Source organism: Cheilinus undulatus, linkage group 3 (assembly GCF_018320785.1).
Source record: "Cheilinus undulatus linkage group 3, ASM1832078v1, whole genome shotgun sequence".
Taxonomy (NCBI): Eukaryota; Metazoa; Chordata; class Actinopteri; order Labriformes; family Labridae; genus Cheilinus; species Cheilinus undulatus.
Window position 1 is genome coordinate 4,122,101 of NC_054867.1, and position 23,624 is coordinate 4,145,724.

Here is a 23,624-nt window from a genome sequence, read left to right on the forward strand (position 1 = left end):
TGTGATAAAACCTGGAGATTTTTAGAAAACCTCTTCTCACAGTTAAATGGGCATAGAGAAACATGTCTGCTAAGGGCTTCCATAGAGGTAAATCATTTCCTGGCCAGATCAAAATGATGCAATACTTTTTATGATTTCTCTGATGATTTTCAAGAAATGTAAGAAACTTTACTGTCTATCACATAGTGACAGAAACTGACCTGAAGACAAAAGCTGGGACAGCATAATGAACATTAGTACATAATCCAGAGGTCATACAAGTTCATAAAAACTTTGTTTCAGTGCATATTGCAGCAGGACTAAAAGACCTGTCGTTAGTTCTCTTTCTGATTTTTTCTCAGTTGCAGCTGTCAGAGAAGAGTAGCATGTTAGCATCTATTCACACTAAGCCAACATTTAAATAACGTATCAAACATATCAAACTCCCAGAATAAACAAATCTAAATTTAGCCTGAGCAGAAGTTTAATCACATTAAATATCTGAGCATTCATATTTGTGAGGTGAGTTTTGTTCTACTATTTTTATTTCTATAGCCTAGATGTCATCAGATCAGGCAGTCATTGGAGGATATTCAGTGAACTTTGTATTTCTCTAAAGCCATCCATTCTCACACAATTCAGACAATTCCCAACAATAACACAACAAAATCAGAACTCAACAATAATTTGATAAACATGAACTTACCCGTGACACCGCGAAATCTGTGGAAAAGACAAAAAGAGAAAGATCAGTCTCTGTCTGTGCTCACCTAAAAACAAAACTATTTCAGCCATTAAAAAACAACACAAAAAAAAATAATAATAAACAACAATCAATAATCAATGAGCAATACTGTCACTGGAGGAGTCTTTCTGGTAAAAATCATATGGATTTTGTAATTTTAACATGAATGTCTCTTATGTGCATGCCCCACAAAAAAATAACATCAGATTTATACATTTTAGCGAGAATGTAGAAAATAGATTCACATTTAAACTTCCACATTTGTGCAATGCACTCTGGGTAATGATGTCATACAGCTGTGTTGTTCTGCGTCCTATGGAGTGTCACCCTTAAAGCCTTTTTAGATTTAATCCCAGTTTTAGTAAAGAGGACAGTGAGGAAGAGATACTGCACTGGTACATCTCCACTAAAAGCATCACCGCCAGGCAGCGAGCGTTGTGCTGTTTCAATAAAAAACAAACTCCATGAGGTAAAGTTCTGAGACTGTAAATCAATGTTTCTATTTCATGGATGAATTTTACATCCTGAGGGGGCAAAGACCAAAAACGTGGTGACGCCTTCCAGCCTCGTGCTGCAGCATGTTCCCAAAATGCTTCCCAGATTTATTTTTCCAGCAAGACAATGACCTGATTCATACAGGAATAGAAATGGTTTCAAGACAACAAGGTGAATGTTCTGGAGCGGCTGAGTCAAAGCCCAGTCCTTGATCCAATAGAGAGCTGTTCAGGCCTGATCCCGGGTTAACCTGACAGAGCTTGAGCAGTTTTGCAAAGAAGAGTGGAGCAAAACAGCAGGGTCCAGATCCACAAGCCTAGTTGAGACCTATCCACACAGACTCAGGCCCCGTCCACACGAGGATGAAAACAATATCTTGCCATTTCATTTTGAAAACGTTTTCTGTAAAGACAGGGTTGTTTCAGGATATATCTACATAAGCACAGAACCTCTGAAAATGACTGAAAACGCTGTAGTGCATATGCCAAGCCACATTATTGCTGCCACAGAAATGCACCAAAAGAGAGAAGAAGATCACAAAAAAACTGATACAAACTTCCTTGTAGTTGCCCTTCTGGTTGTTCTCCGCGTTGGATTTAAGAACATCTGGTGTATGTATTTCGTGGTGGTGGTAAAGGAGCATCAGATTTTGCTGTAAAAGTCATAATAAGCTCAGTAGCTTCTGCAGCACGAACCCAACCCTGTAGTCCGCCATTGTTGTTTTGACCGGACCCACGCAGGCGTCTTAAGAGAGCTACACTATGTGTGATGTAATCGTTTCAAGAACGATACGGTTGACTGTCCACACAGAGACGAAATGTTAGTAGTTTACGGATTTGTGCAATCTGGGACCCGTTTTCAGAAAGTATCATTTACAGTCGTCCAGAATGCTTTTCTGTGGATGAAACGCTGATACGACAAAAAACTTTTGGGTATACTCCTGAATTTGTTTCTGAGTAGACGGGGCCTCTGTTCTGTGATTGCAGCCAAAGGTACATCTACTAAAAACAGACTTGCACTAGGAGAATTTTTATGCAGTGACTTATCTTAAATCACACATTAAAATTAGATTCAGAAAATCGATAAAAGAGTAAAACATCAAAGGGGTGGATACTTTTTATAGGCACTGTATGTGTATCATTAGTGCTCTGCATTGATTTATAGCTTGCATGATTTAACTACATAGAGACACTGATGGGTGTGGACTTAAAAACTGTCCAGACAGAAATCCTAAAAAATACCGGGAAACACAAATGAAGTATGAAAACAAACCATACTTAATTTGAGGTATGATAATAATCTTGAAACACATTTTAATAATCAAGCTAAAACATTTAAGTAGACGCATCTCTTCATTTCTGCCGCCTCACATTGAATCAGCTGCGCTTTAGTGGTTCCAGTGAATTCATGTGCATTTTAGCTCCTCTGTTTAACCCCTTTGAAATCCTAAACTAATTTATGTCCTCATCAAAGTCTGAAGACTCTGAGGCTACACTGGTAGAAATTTGAGCTTTACTGGAAACAGTTGAGTTATAAAACAACTAGTTTAGTCTTAACGTCACATGCAAGAATGAGGCATGCTTCTTTGCAAGTTTTTGTGCAAGAACCCTTTTCACATTAACAGATCAATGGATGGATTCGATACTTTATTAAAAGACAGAAAAGGAATAAAGATTTAGAGAGGAAATAAAGGGACAATGAGAGAGAAACACAGAGGAGAGTCAGAACAACAGAGTCAGACACAAACAGACAGAGAGAGGAAACTAGAGCCTCTATCTGACTCGTAACCATGGCAACTTCCTCCACACACTCAGAGGAACTGGGGGAGTTTATTTTTGTCTTTCTTAAGGCAGCTAAACTCATCTGATGATGCTCTTTACAACAACACAAAAAGCTACAACCAACATTTACTGTAACACTTCAGCTTCAGACAAACAAACGAAGAAGAAACTCTGAGTTTAGGACAGAAGATGATCGCCTCATGAAAGTCACTAAATGTCTCAACCATTGGTAGACCCATAACATGCTTTTATGTGGCGACATAAAATCGTTTCTCTGATTAATTGAAGAGTACAACATGCTGATGTATTCAGGTCACACCCTGCATCATCTGATTCATCATGCATGCAAAGCAATTAACCAACACGTGTCCTCATTTTAAGATGTGTGCACATTTTTAAAACATCAATTATTCAGTTTATTCAGCTGCTTCAAAAGTTTTTTTACATGTCTTGAAACCACACATAACTATTTGCCTCTTATTTATTAAAATAAGAAGACTGATCTGGTGTTAAATGAGGGGAGAAAGGAGCAGAACTGGAAGGTTTTTAATTTGGATTTGGTGCACTGGTTCAGTAGCCTAGTTGTTGTTTTGTCTGTTTGCTCCACTTACAGAGGATGTTGTCCTCAGCAGGCAGCCTGGGTTCAGATCCTCATGTCATTTCCTTCTTGTTGTCACCAGTTACTGACTATCCACTCTCCTCTGTCCATCCATTATCTACAGACCTTTTGCATCTGACGTCCCAGTCTGTTCTGTGCAACCCCACATGGATGGCAAAAGGTGCATGTAAGTCACCGGATGCTAGAGCAAAATTAACACTCCAACTTAAAATATCCTGAGGTGATCTGTGTAGTGCACCTTTTTGTGCAAAGAAAGTTTAGAAAGACTTAAATGTGAGCAGTGGATGCCTGCAAATTGTTTTATGAAGTGAAAAACAACATTCTACGTTGCAACATGCTTTGCATGGGTAACATTGCAAAGCAGATGGATTTGTCAGTCTGTCATCAGGCAAATCCATCTTGCAAAGCTCCAGTCTACAATATTTGTAAGAAACTGCACACGTTTTGGACCAATCAGCATCATTTGAGGAGAACAAAGTGGGATTTAGTTGTACTGAAAGCTGGTAACAATGGCTGCCACCAGTTCCATGACTTGCTTGCATCTAGCAAAATGTAGCTGCAGTTTTATCACAACTGGTTTACATTACCGGAGGGACTGGCCAGTGTAACGACTATTGCATATAACTATAGTAAAGTAGCAGTTAAATCCTCCCTTTTATCTATTAAAACAAGAGTAAAGAGCCACGTTACAAGCAGTCTTGGCAGAGAAGATGTTTTTGCACGTCTCCTGACCAGCCTCAGCGAAAAGCTATCTTTCTGAGAGTTTCGTTGAGAAACTCCACAACAGTGCTAGCATGTATTGTTCAGGTTTCAACTGCAGCTTTGCATGACCGACTACATTATTTTGTCTTGTTGCTCTGATTGGCCTATAGTGAATGTAGCAGACAGAAGGCTCGCCCAATCACTTTCAGAGAATTTTTTTGAGAAGTCCTCCCCTTCCTAAACTCTTTGTATGGGAGGTCTCCCAGATGAATGCGAAATACCTCCATGCAATGAAATATATGAAACAGTCTATCTGGTGTGTCAGGTAATTGAGTGGGCTAATGCTAAAGACAGCGAATGTCAGTAACACAGTTTCAAACATGACCCTGTTTAGTGGTGTCTTTCTACAAAATGAGATGCTGAAAACAGAAAGAGAACTCAGAGATGCCTCTGCCTTGTCTAGTGAACATACACTATATTGCCAAAAGCATTCGCTCACCTGCCTTGACTCGCATATGAACTTTAGTGACATTCCATTCTTAATCCATAGGGTTTAATATGGCGCGGGTCCACCCTTTGCAGCTATAATAGCTTCAACTCCTCTGGGAAGTCTTTCCACAAGGTTTAGGAGTGTGTTTATGGGAATTTTTGACCATTCTTACAGAAGCACATTTGTGAGGTCACACACTGATGTTGGACGAGAAGGCCTGGCTCTCAGTCTCCAATCTAATTCATCCCAAAGGTGTTCTATCGGGTTGAGGTCAGGACTCTGTGCAGGCCAGTCAAGTTCATCCACACCAAACTCTCTCATCCATGTCTTTATGGACCTTGCTTTGTGCACTGGTACACAGTCATGTTGGAACAGGAAGGGGCCATCCCCAAACTGTGCCCACAAAGTTGGGAGCATGGAATTGTCCAAAATCTCTGGGTATGCTAAAGCATTCAGAGTTCCTTTCACTGGAACTAAGGGGCCAAGCCCAGCTCCTGAAAGATAAGCCCACACCAAAATCCCCCCTCCACCAAACTTTACACTTGGCACAATGCAGTCAGACAAGTACCGTTCTCCTGGCAACCGCCAAACCCAGACTGGTCCATCAGACTGCCAGATGAAGAAGCATGATTCATCACTCCAGAGAACATGTCTCCGCTGCTCTAGAGTCAAGGGGCGGCGTGCTTTACACTACTGCATCCGACGCTTTACATTGCTTTACATTGCACTTGGTGATGTATGGCTATATATTGGCTGCATGGAAGTGATTGAACACCTGATTTCAATTATTTGGATTGGTGAGTGCATACTTTTGGAAATATAGTGTATTTTGACAATTTAAGGAAAAACTTAGATAGGTATTCCTGTGGACAGCTATATAGTTGAAGAGGTGTTTGTATAGTCAAAGATCACAACCTGTAGATGGAAAAATCCCTATTTCAGTCTACTTTCACAAGTTTCTGTTTGTGAGCACCCTTAAGTGAATTAATGAAGCTCAGTGTTAGTTCATGCAGGACACCGTAGTCACACCATGCCATGATCAACTGACAGCCAGCTGATCCCAATTATCGCCTCCCAGCATACTTCTCATTAATCCCTGTCTGCACCACACTGCTGCTGATGGCAAAGCTTAACCTCCTCCACCCCAGCGTCCTCCTATATAGCACAGGCTTGTTGCACCCTCATATTCATGGGACTATGATTTTAATGCTTTTTAACTCATTTTATTGTATTCAGTATTAATGTAGCTATACACATGGGGGTTTCTAGCTCTGCTCTCCCTGGAAAGCCAAAGCATGCAGCTTGACTAATCCAGGGAGCATCTTTTGGGCAGAGCCTTCTCTGACAAGTGAAACTGAAGACGGATTTTACAATAAAGTGGTAAAATGTATGACAAGAGTGTTCCTGACTGAAATTCATTCAACAGACTCTCTTAAATTTGTGTCAAGTAGGCCAATTCTATTCTGTAACTTTCTGTTTCTTTTGTTTCTCTCTCGAAGGAAGTTCACCTGCAGTTTGGCTGTCAGTCATTGGATGGGCAAGGGAGAGCAAAAACAACAAGGGGTCAAGCAGGGAAATTTCAGGGTCAAGTCAGGATTACAAACTCTGCTGATTGTGTTCATCCAGGAAATTCAGGATTTTTGTGCAAGTATGTACAAGGCTGTTCCAACATAGATGGACAGTCACACCTACGGGCAATTTAGAGTCACCAATCAACCAAATGAGCGCGTCTTTCATCTGTTGGAGAAAGCTGAAGTACTTGGAATGAATCTATGCATGCATACAGAGAACATGCAAACTCTACACAGAAAGTCCCTGTCCAACAAGGATCTGAACCAGAGGCCTTCTTGTTGTGAGGCAACAAGACAAACCACTGCACCACTGTGCAGTCTATCTACTGTCCTATCTCTACAGGACAGGACAGGACAAGAGCCCAAAAATAAAGAGCTTAAACAAGAAAAAATAGAAGGCTGTGCTGATTTGCATATTACATAAGGTTATTCACTCTGTTCTAAATCTGAAAGTAGATGTGCTAAAAATTCCCCTGTACTTTCTTTATTGAGCACAAAAATAACTTTTTCTTTTTATTTCCCTGTCTAAATTCTAATGACAGTTATGATGATGGCAAGTTTTTCATTAAAGATATATCACGAATTAGTTTTTTGACATTGTAATGAAAACTAAACAAAGAGACATTCAGTGTCTTCAACATCCGTCCTAAGCAGGACAAACAGATGCATTCAGCTAACATGACACCAGCTAACATGGTCACTCTTTAAACTGTAACACCACATTACAAACAAATTGCACTTTGTTTTAAAGATGTGTTTTCAGTTAAACAGCGACTCCAACCTCAGGTATCAAACATAGACTGTGTTTATACACAGAGTGTTAAATCTCTAGTGTCAAAAGTTGTCAAAACTTACTGGGTAAGCCTTTTTTTTTTTACCTTGTAGCTGTGCAGATTTTTGTGTAATTTTCAGTAAAATCTGAATAAAATCAAATATCACATGCGTTTCAGATGGTGCTTATCCATCTTACGGTTAACCTGACACCCCAGGTAGATGATAAACCTCCCATAGACAGTGTTTGGGAAAGGGCAGAGCCTTTAGAAAAAATCCCTTGGGATTGGATGAACGTTCTGTCTGTCACATCTTTACAGGCCAATCAGAACACAAAACAAGTGACATTGCGGCCGCTATTAAAGAGTAAACTCCATAGAGAACTGCATAATGCGAACCATGGCGACTGGAGTACACAACTTTTCTCGTTTTAGAAAAAAAGAAAACAGCAACTCACTGCTGTTCTTTGTTGTTTCAACGAATAAATGTCGTCAAGTTCTGATAAAACTGACGCTATAGCAGCATCCACGCTAAGCTCTTCCGACTCTTGCACTGACCTCTTGCTTGCTTGTTTACGTCACAACTCTGTCACACCTGAAAGTACTGCCCCTCGATGCTGATTGGTCCTGTCACTTTCTAACCAGGCCAAAACGGTTCAGACAGGAGCTTTGCAAGATAGATTTACTAGTGAGAAACATGGAAACGAGCGAATCCATCTGCTTTGACTCTACTCTTGTTTTCTGATCTTCCATTGGGGAACATGGGACCTGTTGCTCCTTTTGGTATCACCTTTGCGTCTGACTGCTTGGGCTAATACTACAAGGTGATGTCAAGATCATTGGCCAAATTTAGCACTAGGCAAATCTAGACAATTACTTGGAGCGTCATCCTCTAAGGCAATTGTGCAAGCTTGTAATGATTTAGGCATGCATTGTAGATGTAAAAAGGGAAAATAATATTTAAAATAACATAAAAATTGTATAAAATGTCCCTTGGGAGGACCCCTGGCCCCCACAGCGAGGTCCAAGCCCCCACGCAGTTTGTTATGTCCAGCCCCGTCCCAGAGTGGATGGTTAAAAAGATGTTCCATGTATTGACAGCTATAGTGCTGAATACACACTTCTGCCCACAATTCCTCCAGACATTGACCACCAAAACACCAGTATGGAAAATATGCCATATACCATATGAACATATTTTAATTACATGTTAAGATTTGTTGTTGGAGAGACCAGAGGGGGACAGCTTTGAACTATCTACAGTGGGTTCTTACTCTTTCTTCTGCTCCTCCAATATGGTCATTGTTGTGTTCAAGATCACAGCACTGTCATGATAGATGTATTTTTTGACCAAAACTGAGAAGAGTTGCGGTAGTGCCTTGTACGGAAATATGTACAATGCCCTTGCACTTTTTCAGCCCTGGCATTAAACTTTTTTCGGCTCCTTTCTATTACTCAGTTGCCTCTGCAATCATTTATTTCCTCTGTGTCTCACCTTTATTTTCTGCCCTCAGCTCCTCCTGCAGGAAGTCACTCTGCCGGTTGCCGAGCACAAAGGCCAGGAAGGAGAGGATGAGGGCGTCCAGGATGCCGATGATGGCCAGGATGTAGGCCCAGCGCACCGAGCAGTTACCCAGGGTGTACCTCCCCGTGTCCTCTCCACACATGTCCCGGATGATCTCTGCATCCCAGCCGTTTGGAAAGATGACACAGCCGAGAACCAGGCACACGGCTGCAGGGAAGAAAGAGGAGGAGACAGAAGAAGGAGGGGACGACAGAATAAAAAATGTCAGAGGATTGATGGATACGGTGATCACAGAGAACAACATAATGGCATTAGGTTTGTGTGATATTGGATTTTGTTGGCATATGTAATAACACACAGAGCAATCGGTCAAGGAGACAGGGTTATGTTCAAGTGAAAAACAGCACATGAAAGGAAATCAATACAGGAAGAGGGTTGAGTCGTACAAGAAAGCAAGATTGAAAGTCAGGGGGATGGTAAGGCCAGTGGAGAGAAAATAGATTTACGCGTAAAACAGAGCATCACATGACAGTAACAAGATGAAAGTGAGAGGAAAAAGCAGAGGAAGAGGAGAAAGGATGGAAAATTGGTTTTCTATTTCACTCTGGATTGTATGTCCGTTGTGGCAATACCAGTATCTGCCTTATAGCTCAATCTGTAGTCCCTCTATTTCTCCTTCCTGTCCTTCAGTAGAGGGGGTGGGCTTTGAACCGACAAAGAGACAGGAATAAAGAGACTGAACAAGCAAACATGAAGGAGTAAGAAATACAATTCTGGGGGGGGGGGGGTGTCAGGAGATGCTTGGAATGAATAGATGTATCAAATAAACAGGACTTTTACCGAGCATGCCACCTACAAATCTACTTTGACTTATTGTTTTATCCCAGACATTGATCTCTTTCTAAGCTGGGCTAAAAGGGGGTGGCTCAAAGGTGTAATACATGGCATTTTAAACATTAGTCAGCGATTATCAGTGATAACTTTTTCCACTACTCAACCAACTCAAGCTGAAAGTTCCTCATTGGATGGATTCATGATGGATTTAACTGAACTCTGGGGGATGTTCAGTGACTGGACCTTTCTGACTTAGGTGTCATTATACTACAGTCTCTTCACTACACTCAGGTGATCCCCATTTCACTGATCACAAGACTGAAAGTACCAGTTGGCTGAACCTCTGTTGAATTAGGTCAGCCATTTTAAAAGGGTAAATGTTTATTTAGAAATAGTTTTTTAAGCACTGTATAAGCCAGGGCAACGACTGTCTTCCTGATGTAGGTTTAGGGGTTCAAGTATGATGTAAACATGCTGAAAATATGAACACAGCAAAGTTACAGAGCTGGAAATAAACTTTCCCTGTTGTAGACAGCTCAGTGGGTGCCATCTCTGTCCATGGTGCTGAAACAAGAGGGCTAGCTCCATTGTAAAAACACTTGATGTTGTTTTTTTCTTTCCCACACTCTACTTTTGCCAGCCACTTTTTGTTTTCATTAGCCCAACTCATTATGTCAAAATGTGTGAGAAATGCACTCTAGTTTATGGTACAGCGCTAAACAATCATCCTGATTTCCATCAGAGCATTAAAGCTGTTTTGGATACAGACAGTGGGCATGACTTTTATGTCTTGTGACCCCAACACTCATGTTTCTTTTACTCATTTTATTTTTGGCATCAATAATCCCCTAGTATGTGGTTTGACCACAGTAAATCAACATTAAAGAAACATAAGTGAACACATCATTTAGGTCTCTATCACACTAACTTTAAATCAGTACAAAGTCCATCCATTCATCCATTATCTATGAGACTAATCCTGTTTGGGGTCACAGGAGGCTAGAGCTGATCCCAGGTGTCATTGGTAAAGAGGCTGAGTACACCCTGGAATGGTTGTCACCAATTAACCTAGCGGTGTGTTTTTTGGTCTGTGGGAGGAAGCCAGAGTGCCTCGAGGGAAGCCATGCATGCACAGAGAGAACAGGCAAATCCCATAAAAAAGGCCTGTTCAACAGGAATTCAAACCAGATACTTTCTGATGGTGAGGTGACAGCGCTACCACTGCTCCACTGTGCAGCCACAGCAAAAAATCACTTGCATGCATTTTGGTCAGGGCCACTTTGTCAAGAACACACATGATTTGTGGTTACACTTCCCCCTCTCTATTAGTAGTTATTAATTTTACTGTCATTGCTGTTATTCATATTTAACTGTTTGGGATCTGCCTGCTCCTCCACAAGTCTATGTGGAAAGCATCAAGCAGTGACAGCACACATTCCTCTCTTCCTGTGCTTACAAGGAAAGCCAGAGGCAAGGAGAGGAGCAGCAATGAACCCAGGGCAGAGCAGGCATCAGTAACAACAGAGTGGCACTGATTAAGTCGGATATAGCATAGAGGAGGAGCTGGGGTGGAGGAGGGTTGCAAAAAGCAGCTTGCAGAGGGAGCAGCAAAGCATAGCCAGTGTAGCCATTAGCATGCTTAGCTGGCCGCCAGCTGATGAGCTTGAGAAATAAACTTTGATATGAACCTCTTAAATACCTATTCAGTGGCAAAATCAATAAGAAGTTACTTTTTTCAGCGCTTAAGCTGCTATAAAACAAATTCTGATGAATTTTAATGAAATAAATGTTGTTTTTTTAAATAAAAAGGCAGTAGATAAAAAAAATCGGAGTACTGAATAATTAGTAGAAATTAATTAGAATTAATTAGTAGAAAACCTTACTGTCAGCTACAACATTTTGCTTGCTATCTTTGCATTCTCAAATTGATGCAACTGTCAAATGACAGGCAATCATTAAATGCCATTATTTCTGCTGATATCTGTCAAAACAAGAAATATAAGGTAATATGCTCCTCTAATAGTGGAACATTCCCTAAAAATACAAGAAGTACTAGCAGGCAAGCAGCTCTGCTCTGTCAGATGATTAAAAATTTCACTAGCAAAATTCCTGAAGCTCATTAGTCAACAAATTATCCTTGGTTCATTTCTGTCAAGTATAGTTTACAGTTTTGTTTTTTAGTGGCCTCACCACCAAGAGAAACTTGTTCAAACACGATGTAAATATAGGGCTGATGAGGCTGTAAGGATGTTGGCAGTCAGCTCTCTCCCATAAGGCCTCAGTGTTCCCCTGGTGTGTCCAGGGTCCAGCTGAGGACAGCCTGGCCTTGACAGATGGGTCCCTGAATGCCTCATTTACTAGACTGCTGCTACTGTAAGCAGAGCGAGTTAAAGCCAGCTCATGTAGAGACTCAGTGTAAGCAGGGACATACAGGATAGTATTATTCAGCCGATATAAGGAAAATGAAGGAGAGGAAATCCCTTCAGTCTGAGAAAGTGAGCAGGAGGGATCCTAAGGAGGTGATGTGCATGCAGCCTGATGCAAATCCTGCAAACCTGCAGTGTGAAATAATGGCATTACATAAACACTGTATGGCACTTAACCATGGAAAACAATACAAGTTATTGCAGTCAGACTGACTAGGTTGACCTTGGGCTGGTGGAATCAAAGACATGCCAGCAGTGTAGTGTGAGCAGCAGAAGGGATCAATAAGAGAGAAGTTGTGTTAAATTTATCGGCTTGTTGTGAGAATGGGCTCTGATTGGTTGGCATGTGATGAGAAAACAAAAATCATTCAGGCTTATTACAGCCGGGGTATATGAGGGGAAGGTTGCTCTGCTTGACCTCCAACACTTTGTGATCTAGACTTCCACATTTTCATATGAGGTTTGGGATAACTGCAAAAGTTAATGAACTGATACATTGAGTGAAACCACACTGATGTAGAACACACACAGTAATACTGTGTGGGTCCAGCTCAAGCTGCCGCAGGTTTCATGTTGGCTGCATCTCCCTGCTGTCCTGTCTGTTTTCTTAAGATTTACCCAAAGGTGGGTAGTAACACGTTACTTTTACTCCTTTACATTTACTTGAGTAGTTTTTAAAAAAAATCCTACTTCTGAGAGTAGTTATTGAGCAGAGTACTTTTTACTTCTGCTCCGTTCCATTGGGCATGCACTGGTCGCTCCTTTTACTTGTCTATAATTTATTTTCATTTAGTATTTTTTACACTCAGCTGAGCTCTCACAGCAGCATGAGGTAAAATCCTCAGCACCACAGAGTAAATAGAGGAGTGACCCCTCCCCCTTAACTATCAACAGTTGGAGATAATGGCTGCAGATTTAACACCCAGAAATGAGGCCAGTTCATAAGATTCATTTCATAAATAGGAAATTAATTATTGTAAATATAGACTTGCACACCATTTGAGAACCACTGGCATAGGATATACTGTATTTCGTATTCATCTGGGAAGGAGCCCATACAATGCTATAGGCTTCCCTTCAACTAAACCCTGCCCATAGCCACTGAATCATTCTCCTCAGGTCTGTCACCAGGTCTGTTCTCAGACCCAGCACAATGATTTCAGATTGGAGCTTTGCAAGACGGATCTGCCTGATGACAGACGTGGAATCTGGCCAGTCCATCTGCTTTGCATGATTAGACAGTGATAACACCTGTAACAATACAGCCTGACATTAAGTTACTATCTGCGACAAATAATATCTGTAGGGATCTGTATTCAGCTGACATGATACCTGCCTGCTGGGCAGTAATGCTCCTAGTTTGCAGCCGTAAAGGGGCATCATAGCAAGCTTGGCTTCCAACGTGCAGCCCACTGTTTCACAAAGATCTCGCCAACATGTAAAAACCAGTCCAGTATTTTCTCTCGTCTGGCTTCCTGCTTGTCGCTCTTTTTTCTCTCCTAGATTCAGCAGCTTCTCCTTCTCTTAGCCTCAGCTTTTGTAGAGACAAAATAAATGTAGCAATTGCCAAAGTCCTTAAAGCAGGCGACCAGGGCGCTCTGTGGAAAAGGGTGGACACTATTCTTCCTGTTGAAACTGATTGTACTGTTATTCTGACTTTGAATCTACTTTTTTGAGGTGTAAAAGTTACATATAGTTGCAGTTGTTGCAGCAGTTGTATTAACATGAAGTACCAAACCAGGTCCTCCCTTTGCTTGCAAACAGAATGCAGAACTCTGAACTCTGCCGCCTCATTTGTCAACTCGAACGTTAAAAACCCCACACATAGATTTTCAGTGTGGTTTGAAAGCAGCCACAACAGTTTTAGTGTGGTATGAAGAGTTTATGTTCCCCTGTGGTTTTCTTTTAGCCCTGCCTGTCAGACAGAGGTGAACAAGACTCACTCTCAATAATTCATGGAGCTTCGTTTAAATCTGTGTCAGGCAGGCTGGGACGCCTGCACTGCCAGGCAGCTCACACTTCTCTTTGCATGTGTGCAAAAGCAGGAAAGTGGGTTTAGGATTGTGTTAGTGTTAGACTGTGTGTTGGTTCACTCATGTGAGAGGCAAACTGTGACTGACTTGATCCCATTTTTAGACAGAATACTTTGCAGAGGTACTTTGTAGCGTCTTTTCCACTCACTTGACTCTCTCCTCACACAGTTTAGACTATACTTCAGATTTACTCTCTACAGTGAAAATAAACTTCTTACTGTACTAGCCTATGGCCAAGGAAACATAAGCCCATTATCTCTGCTCAATAGGTGTACATTCTCACTCAGATTTAGAACATAACTCAACACCCATGCTTTCTGCATCACTGTATGATATCAATACAGCTGACCACCTGTCTGCTCTGAAAGGTAATATATGCCGGCTTTCTGTGTGCCAGTTAACAAAAATACACAAGGTATGACTGACCAAGCCATAGCACTTCATTAGATTAGAATGAAAAGGGCTGGAAGTTGTCGTTGAAGACTATAAAAATGTATAGAATTACTGATTCATCATGTTTTGTTGACACACACCTCTCAATAGAAGGCCTCACAGCTGACAATGCAATTTCTGCTGCACTGAACGTTCACAAGAGCACAGTGGCCTCCATAATTCTCCAATGGAAGAAGTTTGGCTCAACCAGGACTCTTCCAAGAGCTGGTCTCCCAGCCAAACTGAGCCATAAGGGGAGCAGGGCCTTAGTGAGGCAACCAAGAGCCTGGTGGTCACTCTGGCTGAGCTCCTGTGTGGAGACAGTACAAAGTTCCAAAAGGACTACCATCACTGCAGCCCTCCACTGATCTGGACTTTATGGCAGAGTGGTTAGATGAAAACCTCTCCTCAGTGCAAAAGACATGAAGGCCTAGTTAAAGTTGGCAGAATACTCCACATGAAAGCCAAGTGGGCTGTAGGTGGCATCGTCACCCTGTTTCAATTTTCCTCTCTGCGGTTGTGTTGAGGTGGGCGAGGAACAAGGAAACAGGTGGATGAAAGGACACTTTCACTTTGCCCACTCTGCAGAGGTTGTTAGCTTGTTTATAAATTGGAGATAGTTGTGCGTGAGGGATATAACGGTTCACAGATATGGGTTTGGTTCATCTGTATAGGAAGGAACATCCATCCATCCATTTTCTATACTGCTTATCCCGTTGGGGGTTTGCTTGGGCTGGAGCCTATCCCAGCTGTCATCGGGCCAGAGGTGGGATACAATTGAAGTCAATCACAGGGCTGATATTTAGAGACAGACAACCAGGCATGCTCACACTCACACCTACGGCCAACCTAATGAGCAAGTCTTTGGTGGTGGGAGCAAGCCGGAGTTATCTGGAGAGAACCCACGCATGCACGGGGAGAACATGCAAACTCTGCACAGAAAGGCCCTGACCAGGAAGCAAACCAGGTACCTTCTTGCTGTGAGGCAATAGTGCTAACCCTGTGTGCCGCATGCAGCCACTCATTATTATTAGTATTATTATTAGTATTGTCTTGAACGATCATTAGTGCAGCTTATTGCCTGTTGTCGGTTGTTGCCTGTCTTGCTGTGGTAGGTAGCTAACTTTTCTTCTTCATGTTTTGTTTGGCTGGCTTCTTCCTTTTCTTTGTTGGTTGTCTAACACTTATAGACGTTACTGATTTCTATACTGGCACATAAATCCTTGTCACATTTGTTTGCTTTTATTAATGGTTCAGACATATTCGGCTTGGGACTACATGCACAGAATCACGACCGTTGGGAACAAATACAAATATATTACACCCCTACTGGGCATTAATAGCATTCATTTCCAAGTTGACATGTATTGTACTCTGGCTTGTGTCAACACATGCACAAAACTATTCAAGCTTGTCAGTACGAAGGGGCCATGTGTCTGTGTCTTCACCTTCAACATAAAAGCTCTAGATGTTTTTTACAAGGAAAAACTGAAATTCACAGGGCAGAGGAGTGAGTATCTGAAGGTTCCAGTGTGGACTGCAAGCGTGTGATACTGTGCAATGTGATGCAATATCTGACACTCACATGCTGTTAGGAAACTGTGTTACAGCTAAACTTTATCCATGGTCTACAATTATTTTCCTTCAAGCACAGGTAAGGTCGGTGATGTGAACCAGGAAAGCTCAGCAGAGAAGCTACTCTATTGGCTACAAGACCCGTGTGAGTCTTTGCATCACTCTCCAGATTTAAAAGACCTAAAAGTAAACTGTCTGGACTTTATTTTCAACAGAAATGCCCCTTCAGCAGTTGGGTAAAATTTGTCTGACTGCTTCATTACCCTATGGCTGTACAACACAGGACAGGCCAGCAAACTCCTCCTGATAGATGAGGTGGTACCAACATCTGCTGATGAGGAAATTGTACATGTTTTAAAATGCCAGCATGTTTTGTGTGTTTTCTTCGTTAGAGCTAGCAGGGTTTGCAGCTGGCTTGCATACAGACTTGTTTAATTCACGTAGTACGATGGGTAAAACGCTCTACATCTGTCTCTATCTACTGTTGTTGCCGCCGTCAGCCATGTTTCTTCAATGGAAATACTGATGAGTTGCTATGGAGGTGTGCAGCTGTGTGAGCTTAACTGCATATAAAAACCCCAAACCTAAACCAATTGTTCTCAGAAAGTGCATTTGCAGCTGGTTTAAACAGGGTCAGAAACCTCCTCTGGTACTTGATATATATTAAACATAATCAAAGCACGACACAGAGGCTTAATTTAGACCACAGGTGACTGTATTCAAAGGTGGAAAAGGACTGTAATATTTCTCTGTTACTGAAACTCATTTTAAATCCGCTGGTGCTGATATCAGACTGTGGTAGTGGGATGTGGGTGAGGATCATCTGCAGGGGAGAGATGCGTGGGAGTGGCTCATGGGAGCAGAGCCAGAGTAAATTGGCACAGTTGATATCTGCTGGCTGATTGCTCTCCTTTCCTTTCCCTGCAGCAGCATCCTGGACCTGGGTAGCCTCACAGACAGAGAGCTAGAGCAGCAGGGCTGTGTGCCTGGCTGGACAACATTTCAGTTTGGACTTCTATAAAAATGAACGGAAAAATCTTATCAAGCACGTTTATTTGAGGAGAAATCCATTTATGTTAATTAATAGTGAGCAATTAAAAAGCCCAAATGTCGTGCTTGAACAGACACCGTTTCATGTAACACTAACGAAGAACAGCCAACATTAGATAATGATGGCTTCTAAGGCATTGACTGGTTTGAAAAGGGCTGGACTTTCACCCTGAAGACAGCATTTGAATTCTTCATATAGAAAAAAGAGGTTATACCTAACACAGATTGCATTTCTCAAGTTAAAAAAATCATTAGAAGATGACTAAGAGAGATGATATCTACAATCTTAATGAAGCTTTGCCATGTAGGGATAACATGGCCAGCAGTAAAGTGAATTTCTGCGTAATCAACTTAGTCCTACTCACACAGCCAGGTGTGACTCAGTTTAAATGAGTTTATATTGGTCTCAGAGGTCCCCAAAACATGCATGATCATGTACGTGCATGCTGTGCGACTCCACCCCTGACCACGCCCCTCTCAGGAAATGGATGTGGCTTAACATTTGACATTTATTTTAACAACAGAAACATATCAACACATGGGAATTTAATATATGTAAATGATGTGTCAGATTTTAGAATTATGTTTGTTTTTGCAAATCATACTCTGAAGAAAAAGTAGCATTACATCCAATTTAGAACTGTTGAAGTACTGCAATCGATTTGATGGTTTAATTTGATTTGGACATTATTGGCATCTTGCTACTTCTTTCATGTCAGTTTGCCTTCTGTGTTTGCACACTGCCCTGCAGTCTCATGCCCTTATATGGGCTGTACTGTTCTCATTGTGTGGTGACACAAATTAACAGCAAGCCAAACTCCTTTCAATGAATGCAGTAGAGTCCGGATTCATCTTAGTTTTGCCCTTTAATGAGATGCCATTGTGGATGCATTCATGGAGCAAGAGTGAAACTGTAAAGACATGAAATAAGAAAACAATGAGTGACAAAGTAGCTTTAGCTTACTGCTTCATACAAAATGAATCTTAAACTAATGTGTCACTTCAATGAATTCCTTTTTAAATTGCAATGAACTCACTTAAAATCAAATATTGCTCTCACAGCATTCTGTCATCTATAACCAATGTGTGTTCCACCTGCATGCCACATTTCTAACAGTAACATGTCCAAACAATTTAAACATTTCATCACAAATGTCATCAAATATCATCAGAATATGAATTAACATAAGGTAAAAAACTTACAGATGATGATAAACAAAAGGATGGCAGCAGATGAGACACGCGTCTGCTCCTCAGTCTGCATGTAGAGAAAAATGGCAGCCTCCTTGTGTAACAACTTCCTGTTTACTAACTTACTTCCTGTTTTAATTTAACAACCACTAGGAGGTGCTAAAACACTGCTCACAGTACTTCACTGCCAGAGGCAGGACATGGGCATAAAAGGAGCGTTTATCTATGCTAATTAGGAGAAATCGCATGTACTTTCAGCTTACAAGCACCTGGCATTCTAACCATGCAAAGGAGATGAATTTGCCAGACTATATCTCTTCTATTAGGCAAATCTATCTTGAAAAGCTCTGATCCACAGCACTTGTGCCGAACCAAACACTTTTCTGACCAACCAGCATAATTTGAGGAGAACAAGGCGGTAGCTACAGATGGGATTTGTACTCGCTAAATGCTGTGGCTGCCTACACAGTGGCGATTAGTTCAGACTGGACCATGTTCTGTTAGAAATAAAGAATTAAAACAACACTCAAAGCCTTTCATAATGGGACAGATGTTTTTGCTCTTTTGCTGACCTGCTTCTGCATGAGTTTGCGAGTTACTGGGAAAAGGGTTAGTTGTTGTGCGAGTGGGTAGCTGCAAGTGGAATGATTAGCACAGCCACAGTTGCAGTTATGACAGAACTGGACAATGTGTCTTGAGTAAAACAAGGACAGAGAGCAACACTGAAAGCTTTTTATGATGGAAAACATGTTTCCACTCTACTACTGGTCTGCATTTGGCAATCTTGGAAAGTCCTGCTCTTCCCAGATTCTTTCTATGGGAGCTTTCCCAGATGAATATGAAATATATTCATGCAGTAGATGTATGAAACAGTCTGATGTGTCAGGTTAACGGCATTCATCAGCTTGAGAACACAGGCTTGAACAGTTCAGCACATCATGAATTCCATAGGCTCAGCTTACATCCTGTCTTCAGAACAAAACTAAGAAAAAATCTTGGGAGGATATTGGTAAAAAAAAAGGCCCATTCAATCAGTTGGGATTTTTGCTGTAGCATTTTTCCAGGTATACATCTGCAACCAACTGAAAATTGCTCTGCAACCCATTTTCAGTTTTTGACCCACCAGTTGAGAACCACTGCAGGGGACATGTTTGCATTTGTCTACAGTGACGTTGTACCCACACAACCCAAGCTACATAACACAGGAACAGATCTTCTGGACCTGAAGATGGAGTGAAAGAGCCAGCCTTATCCCCATCCCAAATCAGTGTTGCCGCAAATGATCTTAGTGTGGTTATTTAAGGATTTGTTTCATAATGCTGCTTTAATAATTTAGGCTGGTGCCTATTTAATACTGGGTTTCTGTAACTATTCTTAGCTGTGTCACAGTTATTCTACTCTCTGTCAGCACTCTTCACTAAACAGAAGCAAAAATCAGTCGTTAAAGGAGAAACAATCAAGCTTTTCAATGCCAGAATAATAAATATATCACCTGCAAACCTGCACTCAAAGGTAAAGCAGATCTGCTGAAGTTTGTCAGGAAACAAAAGTTTAAAAATAAAGACTCTGTGAGTGTTGAATGTATGTGAAAGTGGACTTAGCTTTTCTTTGTGTCAGATTTCTTCCCAGCACAGAGATAGAGAACAAGGACGACTTCCACTGTGATGTGAACATGCACTCATCAGTGGCTGCAATAGCTGAGCAAAAATCACACAAGATGTGATGTTACAAAAGGACTGTCAGGAACCTTTGGCCTTTCTTTGTGCCATCTTTACTTCAAAGGGAACATCTCCACATTTCAGGTCTTCTTGTTGAGTCTTCTCTTTTCTGTCTTTTCTAAGAGAAGCAGTTCTAACATGCCTCAGAGTTTTCTGCCTTTTTAAAGGCAATAATTAACACTTACTCAGACAGCTTGTGAGGAGGTGGAGCAGATGACTTAGCTGAATGTGACAAATCAAAACTAAACAACACAGCAGACACGTTCACACCGTCCTAAACACAAACAATAACGTGTGAAAAATAACAGGCATGTTTTCAGCCAACATAACCATGGACACCTATCCAATATATTAGCTATTATTTGCACCTAAACAGATGTATGTTCTTTTGTATATGTGATGACAAAATAATGGATATTCATATGTTTTTAAAGCTGTGTAGAACTTATTCTAACGACAAAAATTTTAAGTTTGAGACTTTTTAAGTTTCAAGAGTTTTTTTTTTTTCACTTTCCTGATAGCTGTAAGATCCACTTGTACATTTCTTCATAAATCATTAGTTTGGGCACTCTCTTCTAAGCCCTGGGCTCTTTCACCCTGTTAGTCTCTGAAAAAAGGAAGCATGTCTACATGCAGGATTAAGCTGAGCGAAGGTTAAGGACTCATTAGAACCATTTAGCTGGACTTCTGTCATTGTCCCAATATACAATGAAAAGGAGGCAGAGTCTCTTAGAAGTAAAGATGGGCAGAGGCTCGCCAATCTGTGAAAAAAACACACAGACTTTGAATGTCCCACCATCTACAGTCCAAAATGTCATCAAAAAGGTTCAGAGAATCTGGAGAAATCTCTGTGCACAAGCGGCAAGGCTCAAGGTCAGTACTGGATGCTTCTGGTCTTCAGGCCCTCAGGTAGCACATATATGTATATACATTAGGCCTGTTAATATAAACGCGTTAACGCTCATGATTAATCCAGAAAACTTAATACGTTAAAAAAATAACACAATTTAATCATATGTCTAAGTTTGACCACAACTTGCTCCCGTAGTCCTCCTGCGCTGATGTTTACGTCCCTGGGGTGAAAAAGTTAAAGGTGGGTCAAACGCAGCCAGCAGTGATGAGTGAGGAGACAGACCCAGGTCTGCTTCACAGCAAATTTCGATTTAAAAAGCTGCGTAATGGAAGTCTGAATAAAACAAAAGTTGTGTGTACATACTGTGGTGATGAACTGTCTTTACACTGAAGCACAACGAGTCTGAAGTACCACCTTCGGGCAAAACACATCTTTGCTAATGTTAGCAAAGACGCTAACAACAACACGGGACTAGCTACACTGGCGCAGTCCAGCATTTGTCCCCAAAACGACAACATCTAAGCTAACTATCGTTAATGGGTCCCCAGAGACTGCAGACCATCAACATTGTTGACGACGAGGGGCTTCAAGACATCATCCGAGTCCCCTCAGATGACCCGTACCACAGAACACCTACGAGAACTACTGTCACAAGAATCTGTGAGCTGTATGACAGCTAAAAAGGCAACTAAAGTGGAGCAGCTGGCCCGAGCTACATTCATTACACTGACGAGAGACCACTGGACATCAGTCAGCAACTTCAGCTACCTCGGGGTAACAGCACACCTGATCATTCACTAAACAGCACAAGTTATATTCTACCTGATGTGTTTGTCTGCTGGGCTCTACTGCAGTTTATAAATATTATTGCTCAGTGATTTCAGACACTCTGATTTACAAACCACAAATAAGTAAAAAAAAACACTAGTTTGTTTATTATTTCTTCATTTAAACGCCATACATGTACTAATTTATCTCAAACAAAAATGCAAGTAAATGGTTGTATTTTAAATGGTAATTGTAGTTCTCTTTTATTAGTCATGTCATCATGACACCTGAGATGTTGGTGCAAAGCCACAGATTTACTATAGTAGTTAGTTTAGCTAGTTTCAATCAGATGCATATTGAGCTTAGATACAAAACTTTGTGGACGTGTTAGCGCTGGCATATAATTAGTGCAAATTCTCTTATGATAAGGTGTAAAAATGCAAAGATAGCAGGTGCTAATTCAGCACAAATCATGGTGTCATTAGAGGGTGGAATTTATTTTTAGTGGACCAGGCTCCACATGTGGATTCAAGGAATTTAAAAAATCAGATTTTAGTCAGAAGAGCATGTTCATGCTAATTTAAAGCCTGCTTTATTCAGACTAGCACAATAAATCATCTTTTTTTAGGATCACAGTGACTGTGACTGCATAAAAAAGACATCAACTTAAAATGAGGTCATCTGTGCTTTAAAAAGTCGGTTCAGGAAGATTTACTACAGCAGGGGACTGTGGACGCCATCAACTTGGCTTAAATGAAAAAAGTGTTAGCACAGATGCAGCCTCAGGGCCATTAGGTGTGTTTTTGTGTCCAAGCGAAGAATGTGCTGATCTGAGTGGAGGAGTCATGCATGTGCGTGTTTGAATGTTATCTGCATGCATGTTTGACTCCTCAATAAGTGACACATGCAGCATCGGTCGATACGCCCAATTATCCCTGAGCAGCGCTCCCACAGCTGTCAGCGCTGCACTGATTCAACATGAATGAGTACACATATAGACACAGCACGCATAATGGTCTGGATTTCTTAACATTGGATTCATGTCACAATCCAATAAAGAGCAAAAAAAGGGAAGAAATAAAGGAGGAGAGGGAGACAAAAGGGAGAGGAGGATGGAGCCTGCTGGATGTAAAACAATCCTGACAGAAAGAGATGAAGAGAAGACAGTGAAAGAGAGACAGAGAGAGAGAGCAGAGGGCTACAGGGGTGAGGAGATGGAGGGATGAGGGGAGGGAAAGGGGAGGCAGGGTTGCTGTGGCAACTGGCTGGACCTATGAGACAGAGGGGTGGGGGTGTGGGGGGGCTGGTGTAACTAAAATACATATCTGCCTTAAATTCCCAGACTGCAAGATGGCGACACAAAATAAAGAGACACTAAAGCAGTCCATCAGAGGGTCGGTGAGTCTACTGATTTCAGGACAGGCCAAGAAATAAATGACAGCAGTTCCAACAGATCAAACAGGACACAGATACCAAACCACATAAGTCTGTGCTCAGGTCAACGTGCCAAGCTTCCTCAGCTCTGTTTACATCCAGCATTTAAACCACGATCTGATTAGGGGTCCACAGATGGAGGTACAGGCATGAAACTGGCAAAGATTCGCTGAGGACAAATTAAGATCCAAACACCTGGACTGCCTCTGGATCAGGAGAGCTTGAGTCATCCTTATCTAATGTAAAACATTTCAGCACTTCTGAATCACGTTTGAGTATGTTTTTCTTCTCAGCTTTGCACTGTGTGGCAAGTTTTAGGTAAAAATGGGGGGAAAAAAAGAAAAAAAACAACACAAAAAACATTGTGGGCTAAAACAAGCCCTTTATTGAAAACTGAAGTGTTTTGGGTTTTTTTTTCTCTAAAAAGGCCTCCCTATTGGTGGTGATGGATAGATGGATAGATAGATGGATAGATGGATAGATAGACGGATAGATAGATAGATAGATGGATAGATAGATAGATAGATGGATAGATAGACGATAGATAGATAGATAGATAGATAGATAGATAGATAGATAGATAGATAGATAGACAGATAGATAGATTGATAGTTGTTTATTCTCACTGCATTC

The 23,624-nt window shown here is 41.3% G+C and overlaps 1 protein-coding gene across 1 annotated transcript in view; it reads right to left on the reverse strand.

The window, feature by feature from the left end:
* Nucleotides 1-23,624, reverse strand: part of lhfpl4a (LHFPL tetraspan subfamily member 4a) — a 64,416-nt gene that overhangs the window by 13,096 nt on the left and 27,696 nt on the right. Inside the window, exons 2-3 of the mRNA XM_041783707.1 lie at nucleotides 8,648-8,884; nucleotides 686-702 (exon numbers count right to left, since the gene is read on the reverse strand). Of these exons, the coding sequence (XP_041639641.1) occupies nucleotides 686-702; nucleotides 8,648-8,884 (254 nt within the window). The remainder of the gene's footprint in view (nucleotides 1-685; nucleotides 703-8,647; nucleotides 8,885-23,624) is intronic.